This window comes from Sus scrofa, chromosome 9 (genome assembly GCF_000003025.6).
Source record: "Sus scrofa isolate TJ Tabasco breed Duroc chromosome 9, Sscrofa11.1, whole genome shotgun sequence".
NCBI classification, from domain to species: Eukaryota; Metazoa; Chordata; class Mammalia; order Artiodactyla; family Suidae; genus Sus; species Sus scrofa.
In genome coordinates, this window is record NC_010451.4 from 136,508,189 (window position 1) to 136,527,053 (window position 18,865).

At 52.3% G+C, this 18,865-nt stretch overlaps 1 protein-coding gene across 4 annotated transcripts in view; it reads right to left on the bottom strand.

The window, feature by feature from the left end:
• DDC (dopa decarboxylase) overlaps nucleotides 1–18,865 on the bottom strand; it is a 74,857-nt gene that overhangs the window by 11,825 nt on the left and 44,167 nt on the right. For all 4 annotated transcript variants that reach the window (XM_021063927.1, XM_021063928.1, XM_021063929.1 and 1 more), the window contains 3 exons: nucleotides 16,029–16,123; nucleotides 10,493–10,560; nucleotides 3,184–3,260 (listed from right to left, as the gene is read on the bottom strand). In XM_021063927.1, the coding sequence (XP_020919586.1) occupies nucleotides 3,184–3,260; nucleotides 10,493–10,560; nucleotides 16,029–16,123 (240 nt within the window). The remainder of the gene's footprint in view (nucleotides 1–3,183; nucleotides 3,261–10,492; nucleotides 10,561–16,028; nucleotides 16,124–18,865) is intronic.

Below are 18,865 nucleotides of genomic sequence, written 5' to 3' on the forward strand. Positions count from 1 at the left end.
AGGAGTGTCCATCTCTGTATTCTTGGCTCTTCCTATGTTTGTTTGTTTTTGTCTTTTTAGGGCCGCTCCCTTGGCACATGGAGGTTCCCAGGCTAGGGATCAAATCAGAGCTGCAGCCGCCGGTGTACACCACAGCCACAGCCACATGGGATCTGAGCCGCGTCTGCCACCTACACCACAGCTCATGGCAACGCCAGATCCTTAACCCACTGAGCGAGGCCAGGGATGGAACCTGTGTCCTCATGGGTCCTAGTCAGATTTGTTTCTGCTGAGCCACAACGGGAACTCCTAGGCTCTTTGTCTGGGTTCTGGATCCGCTGAGTCAGTTTCATTATCTTGGATGCAAAGGCCTTCGCAGGGCCAGGAGCGATGGCTGTCAGTCTCTGCCCTCGTGCCGGAAGCCGGGGCCGCAAGGGTGCCCCCGGACAAAGATTGTGCATGGGGTTTATACGTGGTGGCCATGGGCCCGGGGTCACAGGGCGGGGGGGGGCTGGAAAAATGTGTTTTGGAGTCTGACCCTCCAGGGCGTCCAGGGAAGGCTCACTGTGGCTGGTGTCCCCCAGCTGTGGAGGGCATGGCAGACCGCCCAGAGGGACAGGCAGCCCGCCTGATGCCATCCCCCCTGACGGACTGCTCTGGGTCCACTGTGCAGTGGGTCTATACCACATTCTCAAGGAAATCTAAAGTCACGACTGCTTGGGGTTTCCCGACGGACGCCTGGAGAGACCAGGCGTTTTCACAACTAGGACCCTCCTACGGCAGAGATGGGAGGACACGCAGGGCATTTTGCACGTTTCCATCTCCCTGTTTCATCTGGGACCCTGGGCGGAAGCCCCAGGTCACCCCACCTTGGTCGCCCCCCAACCCGTTCTCTCTTCTTCACACCCCGTGGCACGAAGTTGTTAACAAACACACCACCAGCAGTGTCGTCAGAAGGGACCTGGCAGGAGTTCCTGGTATGGCGCAGCGGAGACAAATCCGACTAGGAACCATGAGGTTTTGAGTTCGATCCCTGGCCTCACTCACTGGGTTAAGGATCCGGCGTTGCCGCAAGCTGCAGAGTAGGTCGCAGATGCAGCTTGAATCCCGTGTTGCTGTGGCTGTGGTATAGGCTGGCAGCTGCAGCTCCAGTTCAGCCCTTAGCCCGAGAACTTCCATATGCGATGGGCATGGCCATTCAAAAAATAAAATAAAATAAAAAATAAAGAAGGGACTTTAAATATGCCCATGGAAATGAACTAGCGGCATCCAGGAGTGTGCTTGCGGTGTAACAAGGGCTCAGTAAGAATTTGTGGAAAACCCAGGGGCTGTCATGAAGAGGGAGGCATGAGTGGTTCACCCTTTCAGTGACGTCACTCTCCCATCCTGATAGCCACCAGCCACACGTGGCTACTTACACTTAATGCAAATCAAAGGCATTTAAAAATGGAGTTCTTTGGTCACACCAGCCACCTTCGGGCGCTCCACAGCCACAGCCACCCGTGGTTTAGCGCCTCCATGTGGGACAGCACAGAATTACAGACCATTTTCTGCATCATAGGAAATACTACTGGACCATGCGGCCGAAGATTTTAGTAAGAGGAGTCGGATGCCGTAGCTGCTGCAGCTCAATGACACGGCGTCCAATGAAAGACAGCATCTGCTTCTCAAAGAATCTGCTTCCTTAAGGACCAGCTGAAGACCCGGACAGATAGGAGCTTCTGTGCCAATGTTTAGTGGTGACATAAGGAATGCCAATGCCAGAGCTCCCTGGTGGCTCAGCAGTTAAGGACCCAGCATTGTTACGGCTATGGTGCAGGTCACTGCTGTGGCATGGATTCGATCCCAGGCCTGGGAATTTCTGCATATGCCATGGGGTAGCCAAAAAAAAAAAAGAAGGCCAAAGCTCTTCTCTGCCAGCGGTTCCTTGATGATACTTTTACTTACACTGGGGATTGCTTCACGTGCCTCATAAGCTTAGGATGTCTTTAAAACTACGTAAGATATGTGTGGGGTGAGCAGCTTCTAAATTTGCAAATGGCATATAGTAAAAACAATAAAACCTAGCAATGCCTAAGAGAAGCTGGGCAAGAAATACAGCCCCATTTAGCAGGGTGGACATTTGAGTACTGGGTTGTGGGGCCGTTCTGGCTCACCTTTTTTTTTTTTTTTTAATTTAATTTTTTTACAACATTGTATTAGTTTCAGGTGTTCCGCAAAGTGAGTCAGTTAGACATACGCGCACATTCATTCTCTTTCAGATTCTCCTCCCGCTTAGGTTATCAGAGTCCTGGGTCGAGCTCCCTGCGCTGCACAGCAGGTCCTGGTTACTCAGCTGTGTGACATGCAGCCGGGGGTGTATGTTAATCCCCACCTCCTAATTTACCCCCTTCCCTGCATTTCCCCTTTGGTACCTAAATTTAGCTGCAAAATCTGTAAGTCTGTTTTCGTTTTGTGAGTAAGTTCTTTCATATTATTTTTTAAAATCAAAGTATATTGATTTACAATGTTGTACCAATTTCTGCTGTACCGCAAAGTGACCCAGCCAAACATATGTGTACATTCCTTTTCTTATATTATCTTCCACCCGTTTTTATTAGGTTCCACATATTACGGCTCAGCTCCCTTCTATTTTCCAAACGTACACACTTTATAATGAAAGAATGCATCTGAAAACGTCTGCATGCCAGCTCTGGCGACTATCTTCCTAGCATCTGTGTTGTGAAATTTCTGTCATCGGAAGAAATAAAAAATCATCTTTGTTTTGGTCACTAGTTGGCACAAATCCAATGAGAACACACGAAAGTGCAAAGCCGCGGGGGGCGCGGTAACCATGACCCCTCCTGCCGTTGCTGCTCTACCGTGGCCGCCGCAGCGCCCGCCCGCCAGGCACCGTTGCAGTTAGGAGGCAGCAGGTCTCCCCAGCCCCAAGGATCTGGGGTTCCAGTGGCAGCAAAGTGACCCGGGAGGTGGCTTCACAAATTGTAGGGAGCCGTGGTGGGGAGACAGCTGAGAGGAGGGCACCTGCCCGCAGGGAGAGGCCGCACCACCTCCCCACCCTGGGGGCAGCGCTTCCTGGCCCTGCACCCACCCCCCAGGACCCGTCTGCGGCCCTGACTCTTCACGTCTGGCTCCCGCAGTGTGGAGGCAGCTCTGCTGGAAACAAAACGGGAAGCAATCGGAGACCCTGAGGCCAGCACTCACCCGAGCCCTGGTGGCTGTGCTTTAAGTACACGGGGTCCAATTTGAAGGCTCCAGTCAGGTCCGTTCTCCTTTTCACCCTGTTTTTAGACGACAAATGCAGAGGCTTAATAAGGACGGGAGGGCTGGGCCGTCCTGGCCTCCTGCTCCTGCCTGCCAGGCCCAGCTGGGGCTGCCCGGCCCCCTGACCCCCTTCCCCACGCCTGGCTGCAATACAGCAGCGACCTCCAGAGCTCCGGGCATGGGGGCGGGGGGTGGGGGGAATGCCATATTATCAACAATAAGTCTTTGGTCTTTGTCCCTGGTTGCTGGCCCCCAGCTCCTGAAACCCTCGCAACGCCCAGATGCGATGGTGCCGGGCACCTGGAGAGCTTCAGGGTTTGGCCCGGCTGGAGGCGTGGGACTTCGAATCCCACCCCTGATCTCCTAGGAGGGAACATGAGACCAGTCAACCCCAACCTAAGCCTAACCCTTAGCCCTTAGCCCTAACCCCTAACCCTAACCTACTATGCAGCAAAGTGACCCAGCCACACACATACAGGCCGTGCAGCCCTCGAGCCCCTGTCAGTCCGCATCCGAGCCGCACGCAGTGTGGGGAGACTTTAGTTCCCAGCACCTGCAGTGCGTCCCTGAGATTTAGCGTGCGTGTCTGATGACTCATGAAGTTCACCAAGCGGCCACTCCTGCTTCTTCCTCAGAGAGAAGGGTTTTGTTCACCTCTTCATTAGATTGTTTACCTCGGTATCGCGTGCAGGATTGTAAGGCATCAGGAATCCCGTGGGTACAAAATACTACGGGCTGTTTCCCAGCCTCTCTCTTCCTTTTTTTCTTTGTAGGGCCGCACCTGCAGCATATGGAAGTTCCCGGGCCAGGAGTCAAATCAGAGCTACAGCTGCAGGCTACAGCACAGCAATGCTGGATCTGGATCCAAGCCGCAACTTGGACCTACACCGCAGACTGAGGCCAGGCCAGAGCCTTAACCCACGAGGGAGGCCAAGGGTTGCACTCGCATCCTCACAGAGTCAGTGTTGGGTCCTTAACCCGCTGAGTCACAGCGGGAACTCCTGGGCTCTCTCCTGCGACCTCCGCTGGGTTTGCCCCTCCGATGGTCCTGGCTCAGCCAGAGTCGCTGGTGCGGAATCCCCCCCAGATTTTTCTTCACTATTCTCCTGGCTGTTCTGGGGCCCTACAAATGGTCGGCTCAGCTTCCCCAAGTTCCACAAAACACTGAGCCCGGATATTTCCTAGAACAGCTCTGAGGCCTGACCCTGAGTCTCCCTCACCTTGTGTGGGTCAGGCCACTTCATTTAGTCAGGACCTGGAACGGCTGCCCCCCAGATAGCATCCTTTTCTTCACAAAATCGACACAGGTTTCTGATATATTCTTTTTTTTTTTTTTTTTTGCTTTTTAGGGCCACACCCGCGGCATATGGAAGTTCCCACGGCAGGGGTCAAATGGGAGCTGGAGCCACCGGCCTACGCCACAGCCACAGCCACACCAGATCCAAGCCGAGTCTGTGACCTACACCACAGCTCACGGCAACGCTGGATCCTTAACTCACTGAGCAAGGCCAGCGGTAGAACCCGCATCCTCATGGATACCAGTCGGATTCGTTTCCACTGGGCCACAACGGGAACTCCCAATATATTTATTCACAGTAACCTTGTATCTTTTCTTGCTATTATCAAAGTACTTATTTTAGAATTTTTGCACATGCTATTTACTGCATATGTAAAGAAATGCAGCCTTAAGTGCCTTCTAGAACCCCTGCTGTGTTCTATCAACGCTCTCCTGGAAGGTCCCTGTCTCAGGGCAGAGAGTCACGCCATCGGAGAGTAATGAGTTTTGCGGCTGCCACTCTAACCTCTCCTTTCATTTCTCTGTGGTTTTTCACTGCAGAGGTGAGGAGAGCACAGAGCTGAACAGACTGCGCTTTACGGGAATTGCGATTTTTTTTTCTCCTGATACTAAAGGGAGCCCTTCTAATATTTCACTGCTAAGAATAGGTTTGCTATAGTTTTTTGGTAGTTTTTTTTAATCTGATTAAAATAGTTCTCCCCTGTTCCTCTTTTACGAAGAGCTTTTGTTCCACATAGGTTAGAATTTTATCTGATATTTTTCCCGTATCTAATGTGATGATAACTGATTCCTCCTTTACTGGTAAACATGGTCATATTTTGAAATCTTCTAATATTTAAGCCACTCTGGCATATCTGGAATAAACCTATTTTCGTCATGATGTATCATCTTTTCCCCCCTTTTGAACATCATTGAATTTTATTTGCTAAAATTTGACGTGGAGGCGTTCCTGCTGTGGGGCAGCAGGACCAGCCGCACCTTGGGGAGCCCTGGGATGCGGGTTCAATCCCCAGCCCCACACAGTGGGTTAAAGATCTGATGTTGCTGCCACAGCTGTGCCTTAGGTCACCACTGCAGCTTGGATCTGATCCCTGGCCCAGGAACTCCATATGCCTCGGGGCGACCTAAGTAAATAAATAAAATTTGACTTGGAATTTCCATGTGTGATTTTGTGAGCTCGTCCTGTTGCCTTTTTTCCTCCGCTTCTCATCTGGTTTGGAACGCGACGTGACGCTAACTTCACGATGTACCCCTCTCTGGCTGGTCTCTGAACTACATTTAAGTTTGGACCGATAATGGCCTTGACAGTTTGGTAGAATGCACTGCTGGAAGAATCTGGATGTTTCTGTCATGTGACATGTAGCTCTTGGCACCTTGTCTTTAAAGCCAGGAGACTCTTGAGGTCTTCTCTTTATGCTGGAGTCACTCTGATGCATGCTTTTGGAGTGATGGGATGCGCACGTTTGAGGCAGTTCTGGCATTCCATGCTCCTCGGCCACCTTGAGAGGTCCCTGCTGCGTCCGTGGTCATGTCTCTCTTCTTTCCAGGGCAGTTCACTGTCCTGCCTCTTTCTGGGCCCTCCTTCCAGGTCATCTGTTTTATGAGGCAGTTCGGGGCGCTCTGGAGCCGTGTTACTCTTCCCTACTTCCTAGTTCGAGAGTGTCTCTCTCTCTCTTTACCGTTTCCCTCCTTCTCGTTTCGGGGCTTTATTCTGTCATTCTCCAGTTTCCGCGGGGCCCTGTGCTCCGGATTTTCTGGCTTTCGTCTTTCTGTTTAAGTAATGAGTTTTGCGGCTGCCACTCTAACCTCTCCTTTCATTTCTCTGAGTCCTGCTTTAGCGGCTGCTGCTTCTGCTCCATCTTCAAATGCATTCAATTTCTATTATTTCCAATTTCCTGTCTTCTTTGTTCATGGACCCCTGGCTGCAACGGGTCTGTGGCGGCCTGCTCTTGCAAATTTAGGTATTGACTTTGTTTTTCTTTGCGAAGTTTAGCGATATTATGAAAAGGAGCTTTATGGAAACAACGAAATGGACGTGTGTGTGCATGTGGGAGCACACGTACCACAGAAACACCCTTTCTGGGCATCAAAGTCACCTCACCTGGGATAAGCCTGATGGTCAGGAAAGCTTCTCCCTGTCAGCAGACACAGTCCCGAGCCATCCTCTGTCTTATGCAGAAAGCATGGTTTCCTAAGTTGTCTTTAAACAAAACCCCAACACCATGTGTGTGAGCTCAAGAGATGAGGGCTCCCATGACCTTCTGGTGCCAGGAACGCCACAAAGTTTCGAGATGCCAAAAGCACCAAAGGACAAAGAAATCAAAGAGATTGCTAGAATCCTGTGCCCTCAAGCTTCTGACGTAAATTCCAGAATCATGTCTTATCCTAACCAGCGTGATCAAAAGCTCCTTCCAAAGGAACTGAATTAAAAAAAAAAAAATCCAATGTAGCAGAAATGTACACAAGCTACGAAAATGTTGGTGAAAATTTTAATTTTGTGTGGAAGAAAATCAAGCTCTTTTTAAAGGTTTTATATCCATGTCCTTGGTGGATTTTGAGGCTTGCTTTGGAGAGGATCTAATATTAAGAGACATTAAGATCAGAGCAGGATGGTTCATATTTACATATAAAAGATTCAAAATGCCAAGTAAACAATAAAAAGCTTGTGAACAGAATAATGAAATCATTATAAAATGTATTTACAATGCTTGTAATGATGGCGAGTTTTAGCAACTTCAATTATCTTGTCCATTTCAATATTTAGCGAATAAAACCAATAGGCTTACTTTAAATTAGGGACTAACCATTGGTAAAATGTCATTAAACAAAAGAGCGACACTTCTGGTTTTGAGGAATACAAAAAAGCTGGTGAGAGCAAGAAAAAAAACGGGGTCTGTTTATATCTTTCTTGTTGTATCAACGAAATCTTTAAATAGAACTTGGGTAGTTCCCGTTGTGGCTCAGCAGGGTAAGAACACAACTAGTACCCATGAGGATGCGGGTTTGATCCCTGGCCTCGCTCAGTGGGTTAAGGATCCACGGCCACTGCGGCTGAGGCGTAGGCCCCCCACCTGGGAACTTCCACATGCACACGTGTGGCCCTAAAAAGAAAAAGAAATAAAATAATGGTAAAAATTCACAACTTAGGGCTGTTTGCTTGTTTCCACTCTGGGCACTGAAGGAATGAATGCCCAGCGTTCTCTGGAATCCACTTCAGGAGCTTCCTCATTACCTGCATTCTACTGTGTTAGGACACCTCATTTCACTGCAGTGACCTCTTAGAATGGCCAGCTGTCTGCAGATGGCTCTCTGGATATTCAGGACAGCGCAAAAAACACCTCTGAGTAGGCTCTCAGCTTCCTTCTCTCCCTGCTCCCTGACCACACTCAGACCTTCTGCAAACACGCAGGGGTCTCCAGGCTGGCCCAGCCTGCTCGGCAGACCCGCAGCTCAGGTCCTTGGGATGGGGGAGGGATGGGGAGGGAAGCTGCTGTGGTCCTTCTGCACACCTTTGGCCTCTGGGTTCTATAGGCCTCGGTAGACACAGAATCTGATTCTGCCTCATTCACACACACACACACACAGACAAACCAAAACACCCCACTCATATTCTCTAATCAATCCTGTTTCTACCCGGAAAAACCCCGTGTGATCTCCAGGCATCCTTTTGTGTGTATGTGTGTTTGTAAAGGTGTGTCACTTTGCGTGTTTGTCTTCACTGGTGTCCTGAGAGATACATGATTCTGTACTGGACTCTCTACTCAGTTATGGTTTGTGAACCTTCACCCTCGTGCATTTAGTCGAGCATGAATGGTCCCATGCACTTAGAAACCCACGACACATCTCAGAACTCTGGTCACCTTACCGGTAAAACAGTTAATTCCTCTATCAGTAAGGTCACAACAGGATGAACGGAGATGGTGCGTGAGAGAGTAAGGGCTGCCGAAGAGCAGGTAGGATCTTGAATGTAGAATTCCTACCCAAACGTCATGACGGACGTAAATCAGAGACTTGGGCGCCCCTGGAGGAGGGCTTGCGTGTGCCCCCCTTTTCCAGGCTCTGTGAAAGGGCCAGCCTTTCCTCGTCCATGGCACTGATAAAGCAGGCTTTCCTCATGCCCAGCCTACGGCCTGGCTTCCTGAACCTGAGGGCATGGATGTATGTGTTATGCTCGTCCTCATCAAAGTCAGCATTCGGATCATACATCGAAGGTCCAGAATACTTGGGGTCCCTGGCAGCTCCCGTCTTCCCCACCTGCAGAGCTGCGGTGGGGGCCAGAGACGCTGCTTAAATAAAATGTGTGGAAGGGACCTGCACTCGCCAGGGCTCCTGAAATATCCGCTTCCGATACTGTTTGACCCAGGAAATGAGTAAAGCATCACGGCACCCCGCAAGCCCCTCTGGTGAGCCCTACCCAGCTGCCCACCTCACTCCACCTCTCAACAGCCATCGGATGGTCTGTCCGGGCTGGTTTTGTGGCTTCCTCTGCCAAGTGACTCACTGGCAGCTAAGGACCCCTTTGCAGCTCGTTAACTTGCACGGAGGCCAGCCCCCGACACCCAACGGAGGCCTCTGGGACTCCCGCCAGCTCCATTCTAGCTGGGAGCTCAGGACCCACAACCAGATCACGAGCTCCCTCGGACTGTGACTGCGCCTGATCAAACACCCCAGCAGACGGAATCACACCCCGACCCCTCCTTTTTTGAGGAGGGGATTGACATGTACAAATTACCCTCAAGATGTTCCACTTTAGGTAAAAGAGGAATACAAAAGAAGACTAACGCTCACACTATAGCTTTTATAAATTCTTATTCACGTTTCGAAGTTAAGCCTGAAATGCCCATATACGGATGGGTTTTTAAATCATGGGTCAGAGTTTGAGGCAAACACTGACCAAAAAAAGAATCTGATTTAGACAGATGTAAAGCACTGAAAATGTAGCTCACCTTTAGATACACTAGTTAAAGGGCAAACCCTTCATTTGGAGAACTGGGAAACAGACTTACCTGGACTCCTCACCTTTCTAAGGAAGAAAGAGACCATTCTGCCCTAGAACAAGTCTGCACAAAATTCCTGCAAAGCCGCCTGGTCTTAAGAGTCACTGACCAACTTCTCACTCTCCTGAACCCAGAAAAACTAGTTTCTAACGACCTCATTCTACTCCGTCATCGTTATTCCTTTAAACACCATGGACGGAGTGAAATAGCGCCCCCTTTAATTTTTTTTTTTTTCTTTCTAGGGCTGCACCTGCGCATGTGGAATTTCCCAGGCCAGGGGGTCAGAGCTACAGCTGCAGGCCTGCACCGCAGCCACAACACTACCAGATCTGAGCCGCATCTGTGACCTACACTGCAGCTTGCGACAACACCGGATCCTTAACCCACTGAAGGAGGCCAAGAACTGAACCTGCCTCCTCAGGGACACTATGTCAGGTTCCTACCCCACGGAGCCACAACAGGAACCCACACTTTACTTTTTGAATTCTTTTCTTCTTGCTCTAAATATAACCAATGTGATAACGGTACTGCTAGGAAGAATTTCCAGGGAACTTCCTAGAAAATAGAATTACTTTAATTTTTCCTTAGCAAATACTTGTAAGCGTTCAGACTTAGATTTAGAAAACATTTAAGAATAAAAACACAGAAACAAATCCATTAGAAAGATGTACTGAGGTTACTGTGCACTTTTTGGGTTAAGGCTATTTATATTAAGGCAGAGATTTCCTCTGTCAACCTTCTCTCCTCTTGAGCCAGTATGTTCTAGACAGCAGTGTACAACAGGGTAAGATTTAGCAAGAATTCGACCCATGGTTGAGAAATGCAGGCAAGTAATAGGTGATGGATGTGTTTCTCCAGCAAGGACACCCTGGTCGGCCAGGTCTCTTTCATATAAACTATTCTAAAGAGCATGTAATTGTAGGGTAATTGACATCAGAGGCAAGGGGAGACTTACCACATAGCCGAGCAGTCAAAATTCACCAAGAGCCATTTGTGGGGATTAAAGTTAAATGAATCTGCAAACTGCCAGGGAATAATAAGAACAAAAAGAAAGCACTTCAGTTATTAATGTTTAGCTAAAAAAAAAACAAGACCTCATGCATGGTAATGAATGGTTCGTTGTCTCACGTGCGAGGGAAAACGTGGTATTTGGGGCCAGGGACACTGGAGGAGGTCTGGGCTCTGAGCACACAGCCCCGCACTCAGCCTCTTTTCATTCATTTTCAGATCACATCTCATGAGACCTGGAGCGAATATGCATCTGACTCTGGGCAGAATCGCAAAGGCAGGAAGAGAACTTTGGAGCGGGAGACCCAGGGTTGGCATCCGGCACAGCCACTTCTCTGTGTGGCCCAGACGGGAGTCCTGCTTCATGGGGATGGCGTGACAGTGCAGCCAGGAACTCCTCAGTGTGGCTCCTGAGGGTCGGAGCAGCAACCCTCCCCTGCAAATAGTGTGACAGTCGCTGCTCTGTGGTGGTACAGCTGGCCAGGTGGAGGCCCAGGGAAGCACGTGATGAAAACTGGCTGCCGACCTCCAGCAGCTCTGGTGAAGCAGAGACATCCGGCAAGAGAGCAGTCACAGGGAGACCATGTGACAACGGCCTTGGGGCAGCCCTAAGCCAGGCACAGAGGAGCAGGGGAGGGACTTGCTTCGGGGGGGAGGGAGGGGCAGGCCTCAGAAGCGCCCCGCAGAGGGGCAGCCACAGAACTGGAGCGAGGCTTGAGGTCCCAAGGACACGAAGGCAGCGGGTCCAGGCTGATGGTCTTCGGGACACAGCGAGGGCCAAAGCGCCCAGATGTCCAGGGAGTGCTCGCGGGCAGCGCGAGATGAATCACGCTCTTTCTGAGCTGGAAAGAGCAAGGCATCTGAAGGGCGGTGGAGCCCCAGTTCTTTCCGTCTCCAGCCGGGGGCCTTGGTGCCCTAATAGAAGAGGGGCTGGAAGGAGATATTACCTGGAGCCTTCCTATCATGTCTGTATCAATCCTAATTCAGTATAAGCCTATCACATTTGAACCAAGGATGCACTTCGGGGACCTTGGATAATTTAAAATATGCAGAATTTCAAAGCATAACCCGAGACCAAGCCTGATAAAGGCCATGCGGAGTTTCCATGGCGGGCAGATGCACACCACAGCCCGGTGGGCTCTCTCTTGCTTTGGATCTGGGAGTCCCAATTCTTTTTTTTTTTTTTTTTTGTCCTCACTCACAGCACACAGAAGTTCCCAGGCCAGGGATTGAACCCGTGCCACAGCAGTGACAACGCCGGATCCTTAACCCACCATGCCACAGTAGGAACTCCCTGCCTCCAATTCATTTATTAATGGAGAAAATTCATACTTCTTCTTTTCCACATAGAATAAGATGTTATTACTACTTTAAGTTGCATGCTTTCAAAGTGGCATAGTCTGAAGTCACACAACATTTTTCCACATTTCAAAGTGCTGGATTATTGGGAATAATCGGAATTTTAATGCACAGGCGCTATGTCAGAAAACTGACTTGGCTTCGGAAATACCCTGTGCCGAAGTTTTCTCAACTCTAGGAACTAGCAAGTTCTCCGAACAGATGTTATCCTGAGTAGTGGGATGGTGAAAATTTCACATCTAATCTACAATAATCAGGATCAGCCCATTTTTTATTTAATCGGTGGACTCTTTTGCCACCATCGATGTGGTAGATCAACGGCTGCTTCCATTTGTCTAACTGTTTTAGTTCTTTTGTCCCCTCTTTTCTTCCTTTACTAGAATATTTATTTATTTATTAAAGTATCATTGATTTATGGTGCCGCGCCCATTTCTGCTGCGCAGCGTCGTGTCAGCCATACCTATACATCTGTTCTTTTTCTCATACGACCTTCCCCTGTGGTCTATCCCAGGAGACCTGACAGAGCTCCCTGTGCTGGGCAGCAGGACCTGATCGCTCATGCACTCTAAGTGGCATAGGGTGCATCTACCAACCCAGACCTCATCCGCGCTCATTGCATTCTAACAGTGTCCTCCCTGGAAGCCCGTGGTGATGGCTGCCAACACCGGGCCCGCCAGTCACACATCAGGTTCAAGTGCCATCCTATTTTCAGGGAGAAAAAGAAGAGATTTCGACCAGCAAGGCTGGCCGAGGAGGGCATGCTGAGTTTTCATGGGCCTTTGCCGGGGGCCAGAGTGCATGCCCTTTGTTCATCCCCAGCTGATGAACGGGATCCGGCCCAGCTGGAGGCCCAGGGACGTGGCCACGCAGCCACCTCTGTACTAGAAGCAGAAAGGGTGGCAGGGCCATGGCAAGGCCCCAGTGGGGCTGAGTCTCCTGTCGGAAGCTTCGAAGTCTTCCCAGGGCTTTGGGACACCTCCCTCCGGACGAGCAAAGAGCAGGAGGAGGCCAGGGTGGGGACGTGGGGAGACATGTGGTCAGCTGATGGCAATCTCACACCCAACCCACTCTAGGGGGGCAGATTCATTTCCCTCCAGGCTTCAGTAAAAGCAATATTGGGCAGAGGCAGGAAATTAAAGCGCGTTTCATTTCTTGATAACGGGAAACTAAAGGTGAAAGAAAGGCTTTGTTTGCTAGGAATTTTATTAGTTTCCTCCTGGGGGCTGATCTGTTTGAACATCTTTCATACCAGCTGCGCCATTTTCTTCCTGCTGATGGAGAGGAAGGCACTTATCTCCAGGGCAGCGGCCAGAACAGGATATTACAGCCCCTTATCTGCCCAGCTGAGCGGCCGGCCCCCCTGGCAGAAACGGGGAACAGGGCAATGACTCACTGTCATCGGGTGTGGATCCAGGTCTGCTGCTGGTAGGAGCTCCCGGCAGCGCCCCCCATGGTGGTGGTCTGACAACTGGACCGCCCCCCACCGCCCCCGAGAAAGCGAAACGGTGTCAGTGCACACGGAAGAGAAGAGTTAGCAGGACAGATGGTGGAATTCTGTACCTGATACGCAGAAAAGACCAAACTCAGGGGGCACACACACCTACCTCCGTGAGTGCTTCGCCCTTTGTCCCTCCAGACGGCGGTACAGACGTCCCTGGGGACGTATCACCACACACGAGAACCCAGGCCACAGCAAAAGGTGCTTACATGGTGTAGAGATTTGCACCAACACCCACAGAACTAGCTACCAGCCGCGACCTATAGGGACCCGTGTCAGCACCGCGTCCCCCACTGTCAGGACGGCTCACATTTACAGAGGAAGCTCCGTCCCTCCAAGGACGGAGCTAAGCCCCTGAACACATTCGGGAATCAATAAGTCATTCTGGAATAAATGAGTGAACCACGACGGATGAGGGGGAGGTATCCACCTTGGCGTATGAGCAATGAGGGGCTATTCTTTTCAAAGACGGCAGTTTTGTATTCCAGACCCTGAGGCCCGCTTTCCCAGGATTATTATTTGGGGCGTTACGAGAATCCAAATGAGCCATTAGAACTTGGTCAGCGGCAGACGAGAGAACAGACGGAGACGTGGAGTGACCGTCTCTCCAGACCGCGGTGGCGGACGATGATGGCATCAATGCATGCACGGCTGGCTGTGGGCAGGTGCGGCTCTCAGGCCTTTAAACGTGATTCACTCCTCTGATCCTCACGACAACCCCTCCGAGGAGGCCTGACCCCGAAATCCATTCTGTGAGGTATGGACAGGCTACCAGCCTGCCCAGGGGATGTGGCCGGTCGGAGGGCGAAGCCGGGATGGAACAGGCCATCCAAGCTCAAGCCCACACCCTGGGTCCTTGGAAGCCATGAGGCCAGGGTCTCGAGAAACCCCCCAGGGTCTCCAGAGAACCCAGCTCTGAGTGCGAAGCCACCACACGCCCCCTTTGATTCAGCAGCTGCTTCTTCCTCACTGGCAAAGCCGGCCTCTCTGGGCCCTTCCTGCATGGGGTCCCTGGCGAGAAGGAACTTCCCACCCCGGGAGGTGCCAACAGGGAAACCCCGCTCAGGCCTAAAATAACAAGCCAGGGCCCATCCCTACGCTCAGCTCTTCATGGTAGGTCTGCCACCCTGGAGAAGCACAGCATCAGCCGATGGTGTCGTTTTTTTTGTTGTTTTTTTGTTTTTTTGGTGGGTGCTGTTCCCAGGCTAGGAATTGAAACCAAGCCACAGCTGCAACACCACCAGTTCCTTTAACCCACTGCGCTGGGCCGAGGAGCAAACCCGAGCCTCCGAAGCGACCTGAATCACTGCACTCGATTCTCGACCCACTTCACACAGCAGGAACTCTTGAGCAGATCATTTTGATTTTGCCATTTCTCCAAAGAAGCAGGTGTCTTCGTCGGCATTACAGGCCATGGTTTTTTTGTTTGTTTGTTTGTTTTTGTTTTTGTTCTTCGTCTTTTCGCCATTTTTTGGGCTGCTCCTGCAGCATATGGAGGTTCCCAGGCTAGAGGTCGAATCGGAGCTGCAGCCGCTGGCCTACACCAGAGCCACAGCAACAGGGGATCCAAGCCGCGTCTGTGACCTACACCACAGCTCACGGCAATGCCGGATCCTTAACCCACTGAGCAGGGCCAGGGACAAACCCCGCAACCTCATGGTTCCTAGTTGGATTCGTTAACCACTGCGCCACGATGGGAACTCCCAGGCCATGTTTTCTGAATTCTGAGCATGTCCAGGGCGCTGCCGGCTGCTTGTTCAAACTCAACAGAAGTGAAAACCACACTCAGGTGATGGTCGCAGTGTGACTGCGCTATTGATCCAGATCGATGGGAAGTGCAGGCTGGCTTTTTAAATTACCCCTTCATCTGCAATGCCTTATGATGTCATTTTCTTCCTGAATATGTTTCCACAGTTCTGATAGGGATGGAGGAGGCACAGGTGGCTGTGGAAGTCCCAGGAAGGGGCTGCAGATAGAGAGGGAAACCCAGGGGGCGCTGGGAGGTCATTGTAAGTTAATGATGGCTCAGGAAAGCCATCAGCACAAGGCAGGCGGCTGGACTAGTGGAGGCAGGGGAAGGGCCTCAGGGTGTTGGGTTGGGGATGGGGTGAGGCCTGCCTTCAGATTCAGACCCAGGGCAGGAGTTTGAGGACCGCCCCCGAATAATCAATCTGTTTCTTGCCTATCACCCTGTCTCTCGCTGAATTCCTTCTTCGGGAGACATGAAGAACTTGAACCTCAGGGAGTCCAGACGCAGGGGGAGTGATTCTGAGTTAAAACCGTGGGTTCGAGTCCCAGCCTGGGTTCAGGCCAGATTCAGGCCATTCGTGCTGTCAGTTTCAGTTCTATAAGCTCAACTCTATGTGACTGACCGTGACAGCTCTGCCCAGGATTCGTGAGAAATGGCCTGGACGTCAGGTGTGTTTTGAGGGAGCAGACGCTATGACCCATCACAGGAAGCTGCAATGTCCAGTCATCACAGAAGCTGGTTGGGACAACCCTGGTTTGGACCCTGATTTGCTGAAACAAACCACAGTCGGAGAACACGAATGTCTCGTCCTTCTAAGGAGAAGTCACGGATGACATCATACTTTTGCAGAATGATCTTTGTTAAAGACTCACTCACCTCCACTCCATTCAGCAGGTGCCGGAACTCAGGGCAGATGAAGGCACTGCCTGCGTAGGCAGCATCCACGTGCAGCCATATGTCCTCTTCGTGACCTGAAGCCCAGAAGCACCTTGTGAGCTCCGGAAGGGACACCCTCCTCCCGGGGCTGAGCGCCTGTCCCAACCCACACGTTCCCTACCGCGGTCTGTCAGTGCCGCGTGTTGGCCTGAGGTCTGCATCCTGACAGGCTGCTCTGGTCTGAAGGCAGGGATGCTAACGGCAGAGGGAGCGTGCGGCTGGCCCCACGGTGACGGGTGAGGACCAGGTGCTCAGTGAACGCAGGAGACCCAGGGGAATGCCTTGATGGTCAAGGCTGACCCTAAAGCCCACCGCAGCCCAAGCCTCAGCGCGTCCACCCACAGCCGCTCCAGGTACTCGCCGTGCCCCGCCCCCACCCCACCCACTGGCAACTTTCTCCTGGATCCTCTCGGCCCTAAAGTCACCAGAGGAAGGGGCCTCTCTCTGCCCGACTCCACCTCACACGAAGTCCAGGCTCCTGTTCTCCGCTTCCTGGAATCATTCTCCGCTCCTTTTCTGAATATACTTTTTGTTTTCCAAGCGGACTGGAAAAGCCTGGGAGGAAGGGAGCCCACCTGGCTTTGCAGCTGAGATGGAGTCCCGTCTACACGGGGTCCCTCAAGTCGACGTATCACCTGCCTCCTCCGGTGGCGCCCAGCCCCCTGCGGGCGCCCAGCAGGTGCGGATAAAGCAGCCCCGAGCTGTGATTACTTCCTCCCTCAGTGCTGGGTGCTTCTCGGATGGAGAGTCCGCAAGCCCGCAGGGCGTGGGTCTGGGGTGAGGGGCGGGCGTCCTTCCCTCCCTTGGGTGTGGGGGGGGGCTGCCCAGAAGCACCCAGTCAGGGCTCCACGAAGCGTCCCTCAGCACTGCCAACGCTTTGTGCTGATGGATGGGTTCCTGGCTCACTTTTGCCTGCGAGATGCTCGTGGATCACACACGATGCTGAGGTGTGAGGAGCCGTTCTGAGCTCAGCCGATAAAAGACATGAGGCGTTTCAAAGCCTCGATCCCCTTCCATCTTCAGGATGGATGGGATTAAGACCCGCGGTTGGATAGGATCCAGTACGGCCTGGGGACATGGGACATCGCCACAGAGTTGCACTGAGTGGGGCCTGGGCAGCCTGGAGCAGGCTGGGCGGGTGAAAGGAGTCTGGGTCCCTGACCTCACAAGAGACCAGTGGCCCCGGTGACCGAGGATCCCACGCAGGTGTAACAGCAGGGTTTTGGGGGGCTTTGGGCACCCCCTCTCCATGTCAATCTGACCTCTGGAGGACCAGGAGGGACTGGAGAACCAAGGGCAGCTACACGGCCAGTGTGAGACAGAGCCCCAGTAAAACCCCGGCGCCAGAGTCTGTGTCTGCTTCCCTGGCAGCGAGGAACCCCACTCTGTGCCTACTGTCACACACTGGGGCTTGGGGGCAGGGGTCTGCCCTTGTGACCTCCCAGGAGAGGACACCCAGGAGCCCCAAGCCTGGACCCCTCCCGGGCATCGCCCCCCAAACACCCGGTAACCATGAGCGTGCTCTCCCTGGGATCATCAGCCCCGAGAGTGGCCCTGGAAGCCCTGAACTTGGAGTGACTGTCAGAAGCAAGGCAGCCTTTGAGGGGCTGGGTGCCCTCTAACCATGTACTTGGCCTAAAGCTCCCGCAGGAGGAACTCACAGGCTCCCGAGGAGAGTGGATTCCCAATGGGCCGCCTCTTTCCACAAGGAGGAAACTGTGGGTACCACCTCCACATCCTGCATCTCATACATGATCAGCCCACAGCACAACCTGCCTCTGGCCCCTTCAAATACTGTGGGCATCTGCAGGGGTCAGGGCATCCCTGAGACCCCAAGGCCAGGGCACAGGAGTCGTATGGCCCCAGGCGAGGTGCACCCAGCACCCAGGCCATCTGGATGGGGAGCTTCCTGATGCGTCCAGAAGGGAAGGGGCTGCCCCCACTGCCTGCAAGTTTCCTGTCGAGGCCTCCATGACAGGGTGGCCAGGCCTCCTGCACCGTCAGTCACATCCCCCCATCAGCCAGCCCGCCCTCCCGCCCTGCCCACCCCCACTCCCTGAAGCTGCTATCCTCAGCCGGCTGCCTTTAACCCCCTGCTTTCTGCTTCTCATCCTCTTCTCAATAAACCTGCCAGGAAATTCCACTGGTCAGTCCAAGGGGACCAGCTGAAACCATCTCTCTAGATAATTGTTTTGAAAGGAACTAGAAAGAAAGTGTCTTTCCTAAAGTAGCAGTTTGAAGAACCCCACCCCCGATGTGCCCCCTTGGTCAAAAGCTGGTGGGTGAAAACTACTCTGAATTATTTTAATGATTTACTCTAATCACGCTACAGAACAGGGTCAGCCCCGGGCTCAGGGTGAAGGATGCTAAATATTTGGTGACAGTCAAGTAAGCAATGTCAGAGGAAGGGACGCAGGTCAAAGGCTCATCCACGGGGCTCATTCGTGGGGCAGCTCTACGGATGGTTACCAACAGCATCATGGGTCGTATATACAGTTGTCAAAATCAACCCGCCACGCCGGCTTCCCTGGCCCCAGAACAGCCTCTGCTTTTGGCCCCAAACACATCCCCCATCCAGCTCGTCCACCACCCCCAGACCTGGGAGCAGAGGGAGCCCCAGGACAGCAGGACAGCCGGCACTGGACGGCAGGGCCATGTGGGCCATGCCCTGCAGGGACCTCACCCTCTAATCCGATAGCCCCAGAGTTACATCAGCCGGCCGCCGGCCAGGACGTCCAGTTCTCGGCTTGACGGCTGAGTCAGACCAGCTCAGAGGC